Raw genomic sequence first — 19904 nt, 5'->3', positions numbered from 1 at the left:
CACCCACACACACACACACACACATACACACAGGAAAGGAGATGTGAAACTGAACCTACCTGTGAAGCAGATGCAAGGACAACTTTTCTTGAAATGTCGTTCCTATGGAATTCAACAGAAAAAGCTTTAACACAGCTTGTGATAAAATTGTCAAAATGGTGTCTGGGTTCCAGTCAGAAGCTTTAGGAAACCCCTCACAGTAAACACATTCACATAAATAATCTGCTTTTTGTTATTAGATAACTCTTGTGAATATGAAAGCCTTTCAAACAGATTTGTCACGGTAACAGACACAGCGACTAGTAGCTTATCAATGTAATTGGATTAAGAGTGTCACCGCTGGAGTATTTATCAGTAAAGAGTTGACAGACTTTACCTTTTGTGAAGTGTGTCCATGTGGTTTTCATCAGGTTTTTCACCAACACATTCTCTGATCTGTGGAGAGACATCCACAATTCAAACGTTAATCATTCAAATAGAAAATTCCCCTCATCTTTTGGATAGTTAAAACAAAGTTACCTGCATATATGTTATTGATCATTTGGATTACACATGTTAACTCTATTAATGGTTTGTATTCAGGTGAAGTTGCTAAATGTAACATAACAAGAAGACTTTGGATGCCGAAAAGTAGTAAAAGTAGTAGGAAGTGACCTTATTGCTTGTTCTCTAGTAAAGAAAGTTGGATTTTTTGAAGGATGATGCTTGATGTGGATGTAAATCTGTGTAGAGTAGTTTGTCATCTCACTTCATTGCAAAGTTTTATTACAATCTGAATTAAATAATCTATTAAGAAACTAACAACTATTTAAACAATAAATATTTCACAAGTCAGTATACAGTAAGACTTATACTCAGTTTCATTCTTACATCATTGTGATATTCACAAAGACTTTAACTGCTGACCTTTTGCAAGTATGTCATCATCTGAGCTCAGCATATTAGACAATCATAACTTTCTGATAAGAACTGAAAGAGCAGAGCTCAGAAATGATTTTGACTTGAAAATCAATCAAATAGATGTTTACATATTTTATTCAAAAGAGCAAAATTTTTTCTCTTGGAGAGATGAAAAGTCACTAAAATCATTAGGACTGCAAGGAACCCAAACATACCCCAACAACTGTTATATATGTAGAACAAAACCTCATCAGGGATTAATCCAAAACATCTGAAAGTACATATGAAAGCATCTGCATTTTAAATATACCCTTTGATCTGGTGACAGTTGTGAAGATGCAAGAAACTGTGCTGCTATTCACAGACCAGCAATCAGCAATAAACACCAACAAAGTGTCTGTTCTCATTCTGATTAAACAGCTAAATGAGACAATGAAAGCAGAAACCAGTTGTGTCAGAGGTAAAACTGAAACTTGTAAATACTTGGAGATGTTTCTGTACAATTAACACCCAGAGTAAAACTTGATGAGACTTCTTCGCTCCTGATTGCCCAGCCTGTGAAGAGCTCACACTCTCCTAGGCAGCTGTTCACACCAGCATACTCAGATCCTGGACGAGTTCAAACTTTTACTGTCATCATGTGTCATCTGTACTGTTGCATAAGAGGTTGGCATGCTAGCAAAAACTAAAACCATCTGACTGTCTCCAGTTCTTCTTCCTTAAGTGTAAGTGTGCAAGCTCAATAAATCTATTTCTATCAGTGAGTCAGTAGGACAGAAGGCCTTGAAGTTCCACTTTATCTTCACAGACATTTGTAAACAAAGTGTGAATAATAATCAGGCTTTATTACATACAACTGTGCTGCGGTGCATGTTTCGGCTTTATAACATGTCCTCCTGACTTCGCTTTCATAACTCCATGTATAAAACTACAAAATGTTCATTTCTAAACTACTTTTTCATTACTTATGCAGCTAATAAACAATTTTGTGAATCATATCTTGTGATTATAGGATTGAGAAAACTGCTAGAAAGCGTCAAATCCAAATTTCAGGAGGCTAAAATGATTTCTGATTGCAGAACAACAGATTACAGTGTTGATCCTCAAAAGAGCTGTGAAAAGCAGCAGACAATTAAAAAAAGAACACGGTGTACTTTAAAAAAAAAAAATTATAAATAAACTTAAATAAAGTAAAGCGAAGTTAGTTTATGATACTGAGCTTTGCTGTTTTAAGTTGATTTTTAAATATGAGGCCTAAATAGCCAAAAGTGGCTGAACGCCTGAAATGCAAGGTGCTGCAATTAGCCTGAATGTAACAACATAAAAACAGCAGAGTATTTAATATCAAGTGTCTTTGAGTAAAGAATGAGTAATGATACATTTAGAAAAGAAAACAATTCTTCACAAGAATGTTAAACTATGTGGTAGAATTATCTGAAAATTGGGTATAATGATCCAGGAGATGTGTTATTTCTGTAAAATAACAGAAATAACTCATGTAAGATGTAAGCGTTTGAAACACTGAAGGGTGATTGTGTATCTCTACAAAGCAGACCGCACGTGACGCACCAGATGGTGTGTTAGGCACAACCATCTGGGAAAAGTGCATAAAAGTAGAGGGTGCTTCCAAAGATATTCATGGCAGGTGACTGGATGAACAGTAATGTGTCTCGCAGTCTATAATAAAGTAAGTTGACCTAATCGGATCAAGCGAAACCATCTTTCCACCATCAAATTTCTTTGTTGTTTTTTGCTGACTTTTCAGTCAAGATCTTGATGCATATTAACATATCTTGCCAGTTTATTCACAAGACACAATTACTGAACACTCAACAAGTCTGTAAACCTTAAAATCTCAATTTCTCACATAAGCCTTCTCAACTCTTTCAAGTTATTAACGGTTGGACACTCTGTTCAACTTCAAGCTTCCTGGCATTTTGTTTCCATGCAGTGATTCCTGTTAATTCACTGTAATTAGCAGTGTTAAGATGAGCTCCACGGTATCACTGGCGTTTTAGTGCTGAACAAGCTGGTGAGTGTGTGTGATCAGTGCTTAAAACTTAAGAATTGAAAGCATAAGTGAAAAACATTGTTAAACAATGTGATCTTAGAATTTGCTACCCACTCAAATCTCACGTATCGTGCTGCAGAATTTTATGACCAGATGTCATTAGGTTAACTTGTTAAGGGAACCATGCAAAGAGAGATAGACAGTAAAAAAAAAAAAAAAAAAAAAAAGCAGAGAAATGATGGTGAAAATGTTACAAAACAAAAAGATAAGACAAAGATAAAAGGCATTCTGACTCACTTTGGTTTGGTTGCCAGCGAGCTGCACCAGAGCAGGGTTATGTTTTGATTTCCTGACTTTGGAGGTTTGCTCAGCATGACCGGTCTGGCCTCCCTGTGAGTCCAGACTGCTGCTAGCGTCCTCCCCCACGCTGCCTGAACTGCTACCACCACTCGACGGGGTGCTGTCTTTGTTGGTGTCTGCTCTGGTGGATGCAGTTCTGCTCTCAGACAAATAAAAAAAGGATGATGAAATTACACATCTGTCTTCCATCTGATTCTTCTTCCGCTTCTTTCATTCAGCTTGCCATTGCATGAAATGCTTCATGGAACCATGTGCCAAGGTCATGGAGATAACTTACTTATACCTTCTCAGGCAGATAATGTGTTGTTTAGCTTTAGCGCTAATTCTATTTACTGTCCATGCTCTCATTGACTGCTTCTGTTTGCTCTGGGTGAAGACACTCCTCTAGTCCATGCGTCAGTGACCTCCAAGAATTCACCACTCTCCATCAGCAAGGATTAGTTTTTTATTTATTTTGATGATTCTGGTTGTTATGAAGGCATTATGTCTCACTGGACAAGCTAGCAATGCAGAATTAAGCTTTATAAATAGTTGCTGTAACCTATTATTTTATCCATTTCATCCTATTATTTTATTATTAAATTGAAATGTACTTAAAAAGAAAAAAAATGACTGGTGTATCATGCATCCTACACAGTTTCGGTATAAACAGCAAACGACTGCTAAATAGGATTTTTATCTGTATTTTTAATTATTATAGCAAAGACGTTTGCTGGATTTTAATGAAGACAAACTTTGATTGTGATATAACTTATTTTAAATGAATAATTACTGATTTCTTCTTCTACCTTCACCTGCCAGCCACATGGAGTTGCCTGACACAGTGTACCTGCTTCTTTCTCTGTGTCTCAAGTCCTCCACCTGCCGTTCTCTCTGCTGGCGGCGTCTCTGGCGTGCGGTTGGTGTCACCTTTTGGTCTGAAGGACATGCGGTAAACTCATAATTCTTTGGATGTTGATCTGCTACAGGATTTACGTCAAAGAGGTGCTGCTGAACGGCTGAGCGTATGGTCTGGTCCAGAAAACTTCAGAGTGGGAGAGAATATGAGAAGATTAGGAAAATTGTGACCGTATGCTCGCCAGTTTTATATAAGATGCAACACTTATTTAAACATAAGCTCAGTTTGCGAGTTATAAAAGGAGCACTGCATTGGATTTGTATATTACTGTACAGGACGCCACCTACTTTACCACATCTGGTCTGCAGCGGACAGGCGAGAGGTGGTTACTGGAAGGAAAACAAAAGGGTTAATGCTACAGAAACAAGTGATCACAACAGTTCACTGAGCAACGCTGAAAATCCCCTTAGGCTCAAGTTCTGGACCTACGTGATCAAGCCATCTACGTGCATGGCTGAGTGTTAACCTCAGCTGTGATCACAGCTTAAATGGGTCCTATGAGAGCAATGTGGCTGGCTTCTACGACTACCAAAACACCTTGCATCATAATTTACTATCATAGATCCTTATCTCAGTCAAGGAAATAATCTATGTTTTTTTACACATCTTAAAAAAAAAGTTTAGAAAAATAAATGTGTACATACATTTCACACAACAACAGCATTTAACAGAGAAAACAAAAGAGCTTGGGGACATTTCTGGGATTTTTCTATATATTTATCCTTTAGTCTAAATGGGCGAGCCTTTAAAAAATGAACATCTCATCAGCTTGATTATGCAGATGAAGCAGCCGTCATTGTGAGTTTTATTTGCTACAACAATTTGTCATTTGACTGATTAGGTGATGAAGAAAAAAGCTAATAATAAGCATGATAATTAGAAATTTGCAACAGCGCCGGTTTAAGGGCTCATGATACCAAAGAACTGTTGCTTTTCGTTGTTTTCAGCATGTAGAGAAGTTGCCTTCAAAAACTCTGCTTTCTCAGTTTAAAAAAGTGCTGTATTAAATGAGTAGAGCTACTTTCCAATTTAGCTATAACATATTCCATGCGAATGAGTGGACAAAAACCTTTTTGTTAAATTGTGCGAGAACATATGAATTAGACTGTAATAAAGGTAAACAAGTAGGCAGGTAGGTGGAAACCAGCTTGTTAATATTGCCTCATATTAACAAGTATATCAGTGACTATTATTTCGGGTGGCAAGAGCAGAAAATCCCAACTCAGCCTTTAACTGACAAGATATACCACTAATTATCATTCATTCATTTATTCATGATCCTAACTGCTTAATCCAATGAAGGGTCACGGGCACTAATTATCAGTAATTTGTAAACTTCAGCAAAGCACACTAAAGAGTGCCAATCATACCATGTAAACAAACAGAGGCTTTCATATAAAGAAGGGCTCCATATTCCAAAGCAGACAGACACTCCACTTGTTTGGCATTGAAAGAAAAACATTACATGGCATAAGCTTGACTTGTCTGAATTGATTTACAACACTAAAAAAATGAACCATCTGATGCAAATTAGCAATTTGACCCAGATCACTGGTATAAATATTGAATATTATACCACATACAGACCATCAGCAACTATCATATTTAATGCACTGAGTCATATTACTAAGGAAACTTGTAGACCAAATGACTACATACTCCTTTTTTATATTGTCTATATTAAATGTTGACTTTTGGTCTCTTAAAGCTTGATATTTTGACAGTTTTATACATTTTGTTGGCTAAAACTAACCAAGTAAACAAGAATGAATACATGATTCCAACTGTGATTTAGCTTGCAAGCACCTTTCACAGTCACCTTTCAGAAAGGTCCTATAGACTTGACCCATTGACGTCATTCCTCTTTTTCCTAAAGAATGTCTCCTTCAGCATATATATGGATAAAAACCTTCCATAAACAGTGGTGTTGATAGTAATATCACTGCTTGGCAGTGGGCCATGTCTGGAGCACTGATAAAGAAGAAGATAATAGAAGTGATTGCGCAATTTGAAGGTGAATGGGGTAAAGAGCTGGTAAAGTAACTTGTACTGGGATAAAGCTGTGACAAAACCATTTTAACCGGATCTAAAGAAAAAAAACCCTAATGGTTAGATTAGGATGATCCTGTAAGAAAAAAAAAAAAAAAAAAAAATCATATCACAGCCAAAAGTTTTTATTCCTTCTTTCATCTGTAACCTTATCATTTATGAAAGAAATACATAATAAATATGGGTATTACAAAGAAAGGGAAACATTGTTGAAAATATAAAAAGGTGAACAGAAATCTCTCCAGAGGCAGCAGACTTAGCTGCTCGGTTATGTCACAAGAATGAAAATATTGGCCAACTACCTCAAAATAGACTTGGCTCTAAATGTTACAGGTTAAAACAACAGAAAACGGTTTAATGGCTTACTAATGTTGATATAACCCTCAATGTTGATGCCAACAAGTCTCCAGATGGATTGCCAATTGCTTCTCAAGCCTCAGAAATGATAGAGGTTTTTGGAGCCTGTTAGAAGGAGCAATGAGCTGAAAGTCAGACATTAAAATAAAGATGAGAATAAAGATAAGAGGATGAACTCAATGGGAATATGAGCTAGCAGACAAATAATATCACTATTTAATAAATGTTCATAGTACCCTGGTTAAGTTTCAGATTTAGACACAGCAACTTCCAATGTTTTTAGCTTGTTGACAGTCGTGTGTGTCATTAACTTTTAACCTAATCATTCCTGGTAAAAACTTAACTGTGGCACGTTCCTGTGTCTTCACATATGAAAGCGGGTCAATAGCTAAAATTGAAAAATAAAAAACATCATGAACAAATTACATCTTTCTCGAGACCTTGTGATTTGTCTTAAAACTTGACCTGATTACTGATCTTCTTGTATAATATAGAGGGAAAAATAGCTAATGAAATGTTTGGACCAATTTGGTTTCGCATTCCACACACAAAACCAGAATTTTGTTTGTTATCAGCAATGAAGAGTCTTGCAGAAGCTGTTTATGTCATTTGCTGTATTGCAGTTTGAATTCCTTACTATAATAATAATCATGAAGTATAAAAATATTTGCTAATGAGCACACTCATGGCACATTTCAGCTGTTGAGGACATATACAGCCAAGAGCCACTGCCTACAAGCATAACTGAATGTATAATGTGATATAACAGAAGGTAGCTCTTGTCACCTCAAAGAGTCTTCAGGCTAATTTAGGTAAGAAAACATGTAACAGTTTGGTAGAGGGTCAGGCATGACACATCAGAGACCATCCTTTTCCACAAGCTTGTTTTTTTTTTTTGTAAGATGCAACAGTGTGAAACAACTGTGGTATGAGATGGGATTGTTGCCTAGTGAGCATTGGGAACAGTGTGACTTATGACCTACTGGCAAAAAGGCTTTTGGCAAGAGGGATGAGTCACTGCTGCAGAAATATGACATGAATATCATTACCAAAATAGAAGGAAACGCAGCTTATTTGAATTTTAAAGAGTCTTAAACACAAAGCAAAGCCCAGTTTAAGTTTTGCAATGTCAGCCGCTGGTCAGTTGGCATTGAAACATTTGTGCAATTTCTGTCTCTTTATATTTAAATAAGCAATCAAATCTTGGCAATCATTCTTACAGAGCCATTAAAAGTGTAGAGCATTTGTCCGATAAAGGCTAAATTTGTACTGTTCGATTTGTGAAAGTGAAAACATTCTAACTTTTGTTAAAGTTGTAACAAACTACTGGTTTAAAGAGTAATTTTGTTTTATGTTTTCTAAAAATTGCTTACCACCTCCATGAAAATAGTTGTAGCAAACTCTGCTTTCCCCATTTTTATTTCAAGCCCCAACCATTCAGGAGTTGATCTACAGGTAGAGGGATCAACAAGGGGGTGATGCATAATATGTTTTTTTGAAGAACTGAGTGAGATTTAGATTTAGAAACTTTTGTGCCCCTTAATGTCAGCTAATATGACGTCTGTCTTGCATCCTGTCTCTGTTTGGAGCTCTCTACTGCCAGTAAAAGTCAGTCTGACGTTAGCTCCTGTCTTGTTTTCTTTTCCTCACATCCTCTGATGACATCCTTTTGGGTTTGCTGAATCTGGCATGATGCACACCCAAAACGGCCAGCATGCTGATATTAAGTTGTTGTCGTGTGACTTGATAGCATAAACCAAAACCTGTTTGTCATGTGATGCCATGGACTGGAACACAAAGTTGTGAAGTGCAGAACCTGATTACCAGGATGCCAAAGGGCAATTCATAATGAACTATCAATATTCATCAGAATAGTTAAAAAAACATATGTAGTATTGCTTTTGTTTAATCCAGTGTATGTATTTCATGGTTAACCTCCCCCCTAAATTATTTGCAAAAATATTTTTATAACCTAAAATAATGTATTATTGTTGCATTTAGCTTAAATACCGCTGGGCAGCCCTGATTGGCCACTGACAGGACAGCTCTTTTTGTGTCTAGTTTAAATGAATCTGTAACATTTGCTGAACTACTACATCTAATGTGTATAAATATGACAGATCTGGTGTTTTAATTCCACTGTTGTCCTATTTCTGTAGTTTGTTTTTCTTAAAAAAAAAAAACAAAAAAACAGGCAAAGCAAATCTTTACTATTCAAAAACTTAAGAACAGCTTCATTTAATTACTTTTCTCTGGGCCCTCTAACTAAGAAATCAGCTTTATAAATAAAACAAAGAACAAAAGAATTGTTGTAGTTTGCACCTGTGTTGGTATTTTAGAGTCAACTGGTGTTTAAGGCATAAAAACTGTGGTGGAAACAAGTCAAAATCTTCCACAGCAGAAGCTTATACCTGCTAAATCCCTTCCACTGTGTACTCAATACAGGTAATCCTGTATTACACCACAGTCAGAAATTAGCCAGAAACTTCAGAGTCTTTGGTCAACACCCACAAAGAAAAAAAATATGTTGATCTATGATCCACTTTGAGGGCTAATATTAAGCTGCAAACAACAGTCTGATAGTCTGTGAATGTGAGGAAATGCAAGTAGACTTCAGCAGACAGAAAACAGACTGATTCTAAAAGTCCAAAACCAGGTTAACCAATAACTGTTCATCCAAAGTGCTGAAAAAACACAACAATAAAACTTTTGTTGTCCTAGCATGGCATCAAATATCTTTAACTTCCTTTCCCATTTTGGTTTAAATCAAGTCGTCCCACATTCTTTTTTGTGTGATTTCCCTGTCTGTTATCATGTTGCTCCTATATTTATCCCGAGAAGCGTCTGTCATGAGTCATCTATTAACTTGTTAGGGAAAGGCAATAACATGCTTCAAACAGAGTCATCGAGCCAAATCAACTTTATGGTCAGCAAGCAGCTCTCGAAGACAAATGTGCCAAGCCCAAACAGGATTTAAGTCGGACAATGACCAGACAAACTTCTGTGTTTTCGTAGTTTTAGTTCAACATATAGTGCAAAATTATGTGGTTTATTTTCAATAATGACGTGAAAAGCATGATGTATACTGTAAAACAAAGGTTGGAATTTAAATGATGACATTTTGAGGCTTTGTATTTTACCCATCTCTATGACTGAGCAGTGGGGGAATGCAAACTTTATCATTTTGATTTAAAGCTGGGGGAGGTAATGTTGGGGAGCTAGCAAAATTTGAAAGTGCCACCCTGTCTTGGCTCCTCCCCCTCTGGTTTTGCTCCTTGCGTGATCCAAGGCTTTTTTCTGACCTCCGCCAAGGTTATGTTTTTACTGGCATTTATCTGTTTTTCTATTTGTTTTCAAGATAACTCAAAAAGTTATGCACAGATTGGAATTAAAATTGCAGGATTTATTGGAAATGTGAAAAGGAAGAACAGGTTTAATTTTGGATCCAGGAATTTTTTAAATGCCTTGCCGGAGGTTTGCGCTCTCCGACCCGAGTCCTTTTCTAGTTTGTAGCTTTTTCCACCAATGATTTTCTCTTTCTCGGCTGTTTAGCAGGAGGAGGCAAATAAACAGAGTCGGGTCGGGTAAATCCTTCCTGTATTTTCTCAGGTGAGAAGAAGTTTACGAAATATAAGAAATGAACTTCAATTTGGCCCGAACGTTTTGATTGATCAGAGTTTTTACAGATTTACAGTAAACTGAGGGGTCTAACTATATTTCTTATTGTTCATGATTAAATGAACAATAAAATGTACAGACTGCTATCAGGATGAGGAACCACTTCATCCAGAGCAAAATAAAAATGCCTCTGAGCAAGATTACCTACCACAGCTTTAATATACATCACCAGTCTCTTTTTGCTTGAAATTTAATAAAATGTTTATTTTCAAAAGCTGCAAAATCAAACATGGTTGAGCATCATAAGCACATCCCTCTGAAGTAAAGTATAATAATCATCATGTCCCATTTGATGAGGTGGTGTGGCTGCAATAAGTGCTGCAACTGCCTCCATCATCCATAACAAAACAATATTGAACCAACTGTGACATGTGCATATTGCCCCCGCTTTCTCTTTAACTTGTGGTCCTATTGTTGTAATGATGATGCACTGAGGCAACATGCGGCCACACGGCCACTTCCCCCACACCTCCAACCCAAAACAACCCACTCTCATACAGAACTGTGAACTTTCTAACACACACACACACAGGAAGCCTACCTCATGTAGAAAGGAGATATTGGCCGGTCTTCATCTTGAGAGCTGAAATATAAAATAGACAAACTTTATTAGCTGGTAGAGTTCAGATATAATATTACATAGTATAAAAACATTGAGCACCCGCCTTTATTACTACATGTTTCTGGGGGTGAAAAAAGGCGGGCAGGGCTGGCTTTTGTCTGGAGAATAATAGCTACCCAGCACTACAGATCATGGGCTTTGTGAAACCTGTCCATGGTAATTACAACCCATCCACAGAGAAATGCTAGAATATAAGCTGACTGCTGCTACTACATGTATGCCAGCAACTCATGATGATATTATGCAACAAAATGAGGAACTCAGTGCTGGAGCTAAATGTTGAAGTTGCCTAATGTTTTCATATCCTGCTTCTTACAGTCTGAAAATTTCATAATCACCTTGTTTTCCTGAGCAGACCTTCACAGGAAGGAAAACACTGAAATATATGTCAACCATTTACTGAGTTTAAGTTTGGGTGTATGTGTGTGTGTGTTTTATCTGTTTTGATGTATATTGTTTTATAATGTAAAGCACTTTGTATTGTTTTTTAAGCACGAAAAGTGCTATACAAATAAAGTTGGATTTGATTTGATTTGATTTGAGTTTAAGTTTAGCAGAATCCCAATTAGGTTGATTTAGTATATTTTTATTTATATCAAAGTAAAATTGATTTCGTTTTTATTTTTTTAAAACATGGAGATCTGCAAAGTAGAACAGAAATCTGATTACTTTAATAATAATAAACATAAATGTGACAGTTGATTGTTTTGGAAAAGAAAAGAAAAATCACTGTTTTCATAGCCTTTTCTACCCTCGCCAAGACTTTACAAATATGTTTGATTTTGTAATTAAATATATATATATATATATATATATATATATATATATACATACACATATATATATATATATATATATATATATATATATATATATATACACACATATATATATATGTACACATATATATATATATATACACACATATATATATATATATATACACACATATATATATATATATATATATATATATACACACACATATATATATATATATATATATATATATATATATATATATATATATATATATATATATATATATATATATATATATACACACATATATATACCACACATACATATATCGTTACAACATTACAATGCTTACAGTCATATCATCCTGGCCATTAAACACATCTAAATGTGTGGTATATATTTCTTTAAAGACTGGAAACTCCCATTTCAGCTACTTATGATTTATGACCGCACGCAAGTTTGTTCGGGAAAGTAAATCTGCCCTCTGATCTCATCGAAAGCTTAAGGTGCATTTAAAGATTTGGAAGCAAGTACTTAGCTTATTCTCCAACAGTTTAGGCTACTTCATAATATATCGGTCAGGGTGTTCGGATTACTCTCGTGGTCATATATAATAGTGCCTTTTAGTTTTTCATTTTAATCCGTTCAAAGAAGTCATGCGCTACACTTTATTTACCTTATCTGCTGTGGCATTTTGTTGACACACAACACGAGAAAACGATTCTTCTGTTTCTGTTTTGCTGTTCGACAATCTTGTACATGTCAGTGTACATGTGCAAATGTTGGGGAGATGACAGAAAGGTATGTGTGTGAGTGCAGGATGCAGATTAAATGTGTTTTGTGTTTGAATATTTGTCAGCCAACAGCAAAAAAACTGTGTTTCCAATTTTTGTGAACGAAGCACCTCCATGGTAAAACACAGCTCCATTAAACACTGGTGATCTCACCAGTGCCACTGCCTCATAATGTTGGTTATGTAGTGAAGGATTTGCTATAAAGACTATAGTGGGTAATGGATTGAGTTAATTTGTTTTTAATTGTGAACATAATCACTATCTGTCATGCCTGTTATTAACCTTCAGAATTCTGATGGTAAGTAAGCTACATAACAAGCTGGAGCCTGCGTATTTAATGTTCGATACGGTGAAATCATAACTAAAGAGCACAATTGCAAAGGTGTTTTCATATTTAGTAACAGAAAAGGCCTCTGAAAAGTTATCATAGTAACCATTGTTCTGCAGCATTCCAGGCTGTAAAATCATATTTCCCAACTTTCTCTCCATCGAAAGACCTCAAAGAAGAGACAGGATGCAAGGCAGAGACCATGTGACACCAAAGTGCTCTGTAACGCTCCCCTAAAATATTGATGAAACCCCTCACTCCATCACTACATATCCAGTCTTGTCACTTCCAGGCTTGACTATTGCAGCTCCCTTCTGTTCGGTCTTCCCCATAAAAACCCTGAATTGCCCGGGTCATTACAAGAACCCCATCCACCCATTACATCACCCCCATCCTGCAGCAGCTCCACTGGCTCCCATCACTTACCACATTCACTACAAAATCTTGCTGTTCACCTACAAGGCCATCCACAACCACACCCCTCCCTACGTTTCTCCCCTCCTACACATCCTCATACCAGTCCATTCTCTCAGATTTTTCTCCTCCATCATACCCCGCGCCCGCCTTGTTACTATGGGGAGCATTCAGCTGATCTGCCCCACATCTTTGGAGGTCCTTCCCTCCTGACCTCTGTAACTCTGACTCTGTACAATTGTTCAAATCCAAACTCAAACACACCTGTTCAAACAGGTGTATTCTGGGTAACATTTCCCACTGTCTCTGTTTGTTATCATTGTTTTATGTATCTTTTATTTATGAATGTTTTTATTGATTTATTCTTGTAAGGGGACCTTGCAAATACCTTCGTTATTATTATTATTAGGGTCCGAGCCATACGAAGTATGGCAGGGCCCTATTGTTTTCCAAATGTTTATTATTATTATTATTATTATTATTTTATTATCATTATTGTTATCATTTTATCATTATCGTTATCATTATTATTATTATCATGATTGTTGTCGTTGTCGTCATCGTTGTTTTTGTTATTACCTAAAACAGTTTGACACTATTATTTGTTCCAGATTCCTCTGTTCATCATCTGGATGAAGTGATACTGGAACATACCGTACTATCTTGGTGATAACCTGTAGACAATCTAAATATTTGGTATTCCTGTTTTCTTTTATATTAGAACAAGGCTGGGCAACTCCTGTCCTCTTGGGAGTTTCCCTGGTGCAACACACCTGAAACAAGGACTGCAGCCCTCAAATACTGGAATTGACCACCCCTGTATTAGAGGAATATGTTGTAAATAACATTCCACTAAGACATTTCCACGTCAATCGACTGGCTTGTAAACATGTTGATTTTGAGCTGTGCTAAAATACAAAGGGAAGGAGCTGTTATTGTACACCATGACTGGGTGTTTTTGTACTCTGTGGGTGTTTTGCCACATGATGTACCTCCATGCGGCTTACTGTAAGAGGCAGGTGTGTTGAGAGGGTGAACCACTTCTATCATTTGAGGAGAACCTCAACAAATTCAAAACAGAGGATTTAAGTTTCAAGTCAGGCCGAATTCAAAATGGGCCAAAGTTCAATGAGCTTTTAAAGTCTACTAGAAGAAAAAGAAAGTATGGAAAAGGTTTATTTTCTAGTTGAGTGAAGACACACACACACACACACACACACACACACACACACACACACACTCCTAACTGGTGTTACACAGTCTGGAAAGCTTAATAAAATAATGTGTGTTGTCACTGCAAGTGTGAATTGTAGAGGCGGAAATCCTGCTTACCCACTACCTTACAAATAGGATAACAAGAAGCTTTGTGAACATTTTCAGAACAGGCCTGATCCCTCCAGGAAAAGGGGAAAATAACTAATGACAAGTTGGTCAATATGGACAAGCTCCACTTTTTCAAGATTTTCAAAGATTTTTTTCCAACTTTCCTCAATCTCTCACATACCATACCTCCTTACTTTGTCAGAACTCACTGCAGCATTTCTAAAACAATCTGATTAAATGAAGATGTTTCATTACTTTATCTTACAAGAAGTGCTACTGTAAATATAAAATGGACAATACTGTGAAAATAAGCTTAGAAACTATAAATCCTTGGAAGCCCATGTTCAATCTACAAACAGAGGTGCATGACCTGCACATCTTTCAGTGATTGTGTGCAGTTAAACTTAAGAGGAGCAAGCTGTAGGTAACTTATGGCTTATAGTTGTAGCAGATGTTGTTTCCAATACTGATATTTTGATCTTAACCACCAAGGGTGATAACTTTTACCACACTTGCCGCCACAGTGTCAGCTATGCAAAGGTGCACTGTAATGGATCATTTTCATTTCATTTTTAAACAGTGGCATATAAAAAGTGAGGTAGACTAATAAAACAGTCAATTGTCAGAATATTTAGTGTCTTGTATGTATATATATATATATATATATATATATATATATATATATATATATATATATATATATACATCTTTCTATGTTCCATTCTTAAACTTTAGATGCAGTAAGAATGAATGAAATTGTGGCCTCCTCAGAAATACTAGATATCCTAAGAATTGAATGACATGAAACCTTTGAATGCTACTGTGTTGTATAATATTTACAAAGCAGTTTTACTATAAAAACATTAATTTTCTTGGAAAACTAGTTCAATCCAGCTCCCAGATTTTTGCTGTATTTACTATAACTGCTGTTTGACTTTATGTCTTCTTGCATGGTGGACAATAATACCACAATATCTAGAGGGAGTCAACATTTGCACAACACTGCAACTTTCTGTACTCCCACCTATTTCGAATGATCTTCTAAGAAACTCAAGGGTTACATCACAAGATTCAGCGAATTGGCACAATTTAAGGACAAGTGTGGATGCCCCATGTTAAACTATGCAAGGCTAAGAGCGTAGCAGTTCACATGACATTACTACATTTGCTTGTGAAGCGTATGTGGTGACTGAGTTTGGCATCAAGTATTTCATGGACAGGATGCAGAGTGGCAAATAAAGTTGCTGCATTCACTTATATGAAAAACAGAAAAGACAGTGTCTATGTTAAAAATGTAAAAGGCATCATCTGATTATCTACAGTACAGAAGTCAAAGTGTGGACAAAAAGAATCACATGTGGAGCCATTAAAGTGAAATCCTGAGGACTTTAGTTGCAATGTGAGCTGAACACAATCTCAGCGGGATGGGGTGGTATGGGCTGGAATGTACAGTACATGTTTAAAATGTCTAAAGTGGAATAAAACTTTATTTCCATAATAATAAAACCCTTCTCAAGACTTTCGTTAAGAGTTTTCTGCACTATGCTGACAAATACCTCTGTGACACATAGCTATGGAAAGTGGGAGCAAACTGACGAGTCGGCATAAAAGCAGCTTCAGCTACACAGAGGTTCCACCTGTGGAAAATGATCATGTATTTGCTTTGGATCCTATGTGTTAAAATAATAAGCCACTTAAAACTGAAACTATTTTTGATAGAAACATCTTCAAAGTCCTGGAACCACAGAGAACCTGACCACCTCTAAAACAACAACAAAATCATTCATTTATTATTTTTTTAAAAATATATATCTTTCTATTTTTTCTTATTCCAAGTGCCTTTGTAAGACTTGACAAAGAACACAGATAAAAATTAACCCTTTGGTCAAATCTAGCATGTTTACAAGGATTCTTTTTTTAAAAAAAATCTCTCTGTCCCTGTCAAATAAAAAAAAAAGAAGAAGAAGGTCATAACAGGGTGTTGTGGGTGCTGGGTCATCTTTTCCAGCAGGTAGCAGGCTGGTCAGAATTACTGACGCACTTCACCGTGCGTGCTGTGTGTAGATCAGCCATCCAATATGACTTGACAAGGAGGATTTTTAGCATGTGAGGGAAACCACCTGAAGATTTACTGACACTCTGACATGGCGAGGAAAGCTTCGGCACCTTGGAAGTATTACATTAGCCCCTTCATGAAGAGCACGCTTCTGCTCAGTGAAGAGGATACACGCAACGATCGAACATGTTATCACATTATATGAGGGAGGAAACTTGAGTTTTTTAGAGACCGAGCTTGACACTTGTAAAGCTGATAAAATAGTGTGTCATTTTGTGATAAAAATTGAACTTTCTTTACAGTTTAAATGCGTGCATGTCACACTAAACTTTTATGTAATGTGTTAACGGATCTGGTGCTGACATGGTTTTAAACTCTGAATAACGTTGAGCAGAAGGTCACTGGTGTGTCTGACAAGTTGTTGCAGGAGCCAAAACATCGTCATCAGTTTTCATCTCAATATTCCTGCTTTACACACGTCACATATCCATGTTTCTCTATTCTGTAGGTTTCATTTGAACTCTTGCTCAGCTTTTCTTCAGGTATTTTGGGTCTGAATCTGCATTCCTCTGGTGTGCTCTTTCTGCCCCAACCAAATGCATTCATCAACCAACTGATGCAGATGGCTGCGTTCCCCGAGTCTGACTATGTTGGCGGTGTTTATCTCTCTAGTGTTGCCAAGTGGAAGCTCAAATTTGTTGGGTTCATCTTTTCATTAAATGTCCAGAGATATTTCTTTGACTCTACAAATGTTCAGCGTTTAAAGAAATAAACTATAAATAAAACTATTTTTCATTTTTCTCCACCTAAAATAATGCATCTAAATAGGAAATAAATCTTGAATTTAACACAGTCAACACATAGGTTTTTTTTTTTTTAAAAAGAGTTGCGTCAGACCAAAAGTGATTTTCAACAAGAGTGCAGGTGTACAGGAAAGTGTAATCTTACTTAAACCTTTCCCAGCTGAAGCCGTGAGTTCCCCAACAACAGACACAGCTGCAATGTTGCTATTCCAGGACTGAAGACACTCAACACCAGGAGCTTCCAATTTCAACTTCTTATAATAGGCTCGTTTGCATGCCAAATGCACACAGGGTTCAAGATTCAGGTTTTTAATTGCTGTCATACACTTTATCTATATTGGATCTGGACGTGCTGAGATATTGGATCTGGACGTGCTGACGTTGCGGTATCGTATTGTGTCATTTCCTGTTTCCCTAGCGCGTGTCACTGCGGATTGCTACGAGCCGTTGGCTCCTTTAACTTCTTTCTAACTTCTATTTATTGTTAACCAACCACTCACTTTAGCGCACAATATCTTCCCAAACCACTGTTCTATATATTGCATTTATTTTTGGGATCTTTGGCTTTCTGTTTACTGACTTAAACAGCTCAAGCACTCGGTTTTAGCATGGCTGCTAGCTCTCTTCCCACACCCCGGTCCCCTGCCTTTTCTTGCTCGGTGTGTCTGAGCTACTCCTCCGCCTCCTTTAGTGATAACGGTAGGTGTATTAAGTGTAGCAGCTTGGCAGCCTTGGAGGCGAGGCTCTGTGAGTTAGAAGCCCAGCTCCGCACTCAGTTAGGGAAGCAGTTAGTCAGCAAGCCCCCATTAGCCAGTGCGGAGCTACCAGCCAGGGCAGCCATCCCGAGCCGTCCCTCAGCAGTTCCCGCGCAGCCGGGAGCCGAGGCGGGCTGGACGACGGTCAGGCGGAAGCGTAGCCCCAAACCAAAACCCACTGGCCACCACCTACCTGTTCACGTTTCTAACAGATTTTCCCCGCTCGGTGACACACCCGCTGAGGCAGAAACCCTGATTATAGGTAGTTCCATAGTCAGAAACGTGGCTCTAGAGACACCGGGGACCATAGTCAAATGCATTCCTGGGGCCAGAGCGGGCGACGTCGAATCGTATTTGAAACTGCTGGCTAAGGCTAAACGTAAATACCGTAAGATTGTAATTCACGTCGGCGGTAACGACACCCGGTTACGCCAATCGGAGGTCACTAAAATTAATGTTGCTTCGGTGTGTAACTTTGCCAAGAGCATGTCGGACTCCGTAGTTTTATCTGGTCCCTTGCCAAATTTAATCAGTGATGACATGTTTAGCCGCATGTCATTCTTCAACCGCTGGTTGTCTAGGTGGTGTCCCGATAACAACGTGGGTTTTATAGATAATATAGATAATTGGAGCGCTTTTTGGGGAAAGCCTGGTCTTATTAGGAGAGATGGCATCCATCCCACGTTGGATGGAGCCACTCTCTTATCTAGCAATATGGACTCTTTTATTAGTCAGCTAAATTGACAACTCAGGGTTGGGACCAGGAGGCAGAATTGTAGTCCTACACACTTTTCTGCAGCTTCCCGCCTGCCGCCGCCCACCCATAACCCCATTCCGACCTTATACAACTTCCCAGCAGTAAGAATTAAACACAAAAACACTTCTGGGGTTAATCGTGAAAACCTCATAAAAATAAAAACAATGGATCTAATAAAATCTGAAAATAAGACAATAAAGTGTGGCCTACTGAATGTTAGATCCCTCCCAAATAAGTCTTTTATTAGTCAATGACTTGATAGGTGATCACCACATTGATTTATTCTGTCTTACGGAAACCTGGTTACAGCAAGAGGATTATGTTAGTATTAATGAAGCTACGCCAGCTAACTATTTAAACTTTCACATTCCTAGAACTACAGGCAGAGGAGGAGGTGTTGCAGCTATCTTTAAGTCAGAATTTTTAATTAATCCTAAGCACAAAACTAACTATAAATCCTTTGAATTCCTGACATTAAATTTATCTCATCCAAAATGGAATTCAGAGAAACCGCTCCTTTTAGCATTAGTGTATCGCCCACCTGGACCTTACTCCGAGTTTCTGACCGAATTCTCTGATCTCTTGTCTGAGTTAGTGCTGACTACTGATAAGGTCATTGTACTAGGTGATTTTAATATTCATGTTGACGATGAAAATGATAGTTTAAACATTTCCTTTAGCTCTATTCTAAACTCAATTGGGTTTTCACAAAATGTCAATGGAGCCACTCACTCTCATGGTCACACTCTTGATCTTGTTCTAACATATGGTATTGAGACTGATAAGCTCAAAGTATTTCCTCAAAACCCTGTCTTGTCCGATCACTTCTTATTAACCTTTGAATTCACTTTATTTGATTACTCACTGACCAAAAATAAATTCTACTATAGTAGATGTTTATCAGACAATAATATTACAAAATTTAAACAATCAATTGAATCAATTTTTTCACATCTACCATGTGTTAGCATGACTGAGAGTCCCCCTTTAAGCCTTACTCCTGCTCAGATTGATCAACATGCTGATACTATAACAGC

The 19904-nt window shown here is 37.3% G+C and overlaps 1 protein-coding gene across 4 annotated transcripts in view; it reads right to left on the bottom strand.

Moving 5' to 3' along the window:
* Window positions 1-19904, bottom strand: part of fam13a (family with sequence similarity 13 member A) — a 58322-nt gene that overhangs the window by 13772 nt on the left and 24646 nt on the right. For all 4 annotated transcript variants that reach the window (XM_079264509.1, XM_079264511.1, XM_079264510.1 and 1 more), the window contains exons 9-14: window positions 10795-10836; window positions 4457-4498; window positions 4101-4295; window positions 3209-3407; window positions 377-435; window positions 60-102 (exon numbers count right to left, since the gene is read on the bottom strand). In XM_079264509.1, the coding sequence (XP_079120635.1) occupies window positions 60-102; window positions 377-435; window positions 3209-3407; window positions 4101-4295; window positions 4457-4498; window positions 10795-10836 (580 nt within the window). The remainder of the gene's footprint in view (window positions 1-59; window positions 103-376; window positions 436-3208; window positions 3408-4100; window positions 4296-4456; window positions 4499-10794; window positions 10837-19904) is intronic.

This window comes from Telmatherina bonti, assembly GCF_933228915.1.
Source record: "Telmatherina bonti genome assembly, chromosome: 3".
Lineage (NCBI taxonomy): Eukaryota > Metazoa > Chordata > Actinopteri > Atheriniformes > Telmatherinidae > Telmatherina > Telmatherina bonti.
The sequence above is the reverse complement of the archived record's forward strand: the minus strand, read 5'-3'. Positions and strand labels throughout refer to the sequence as shown.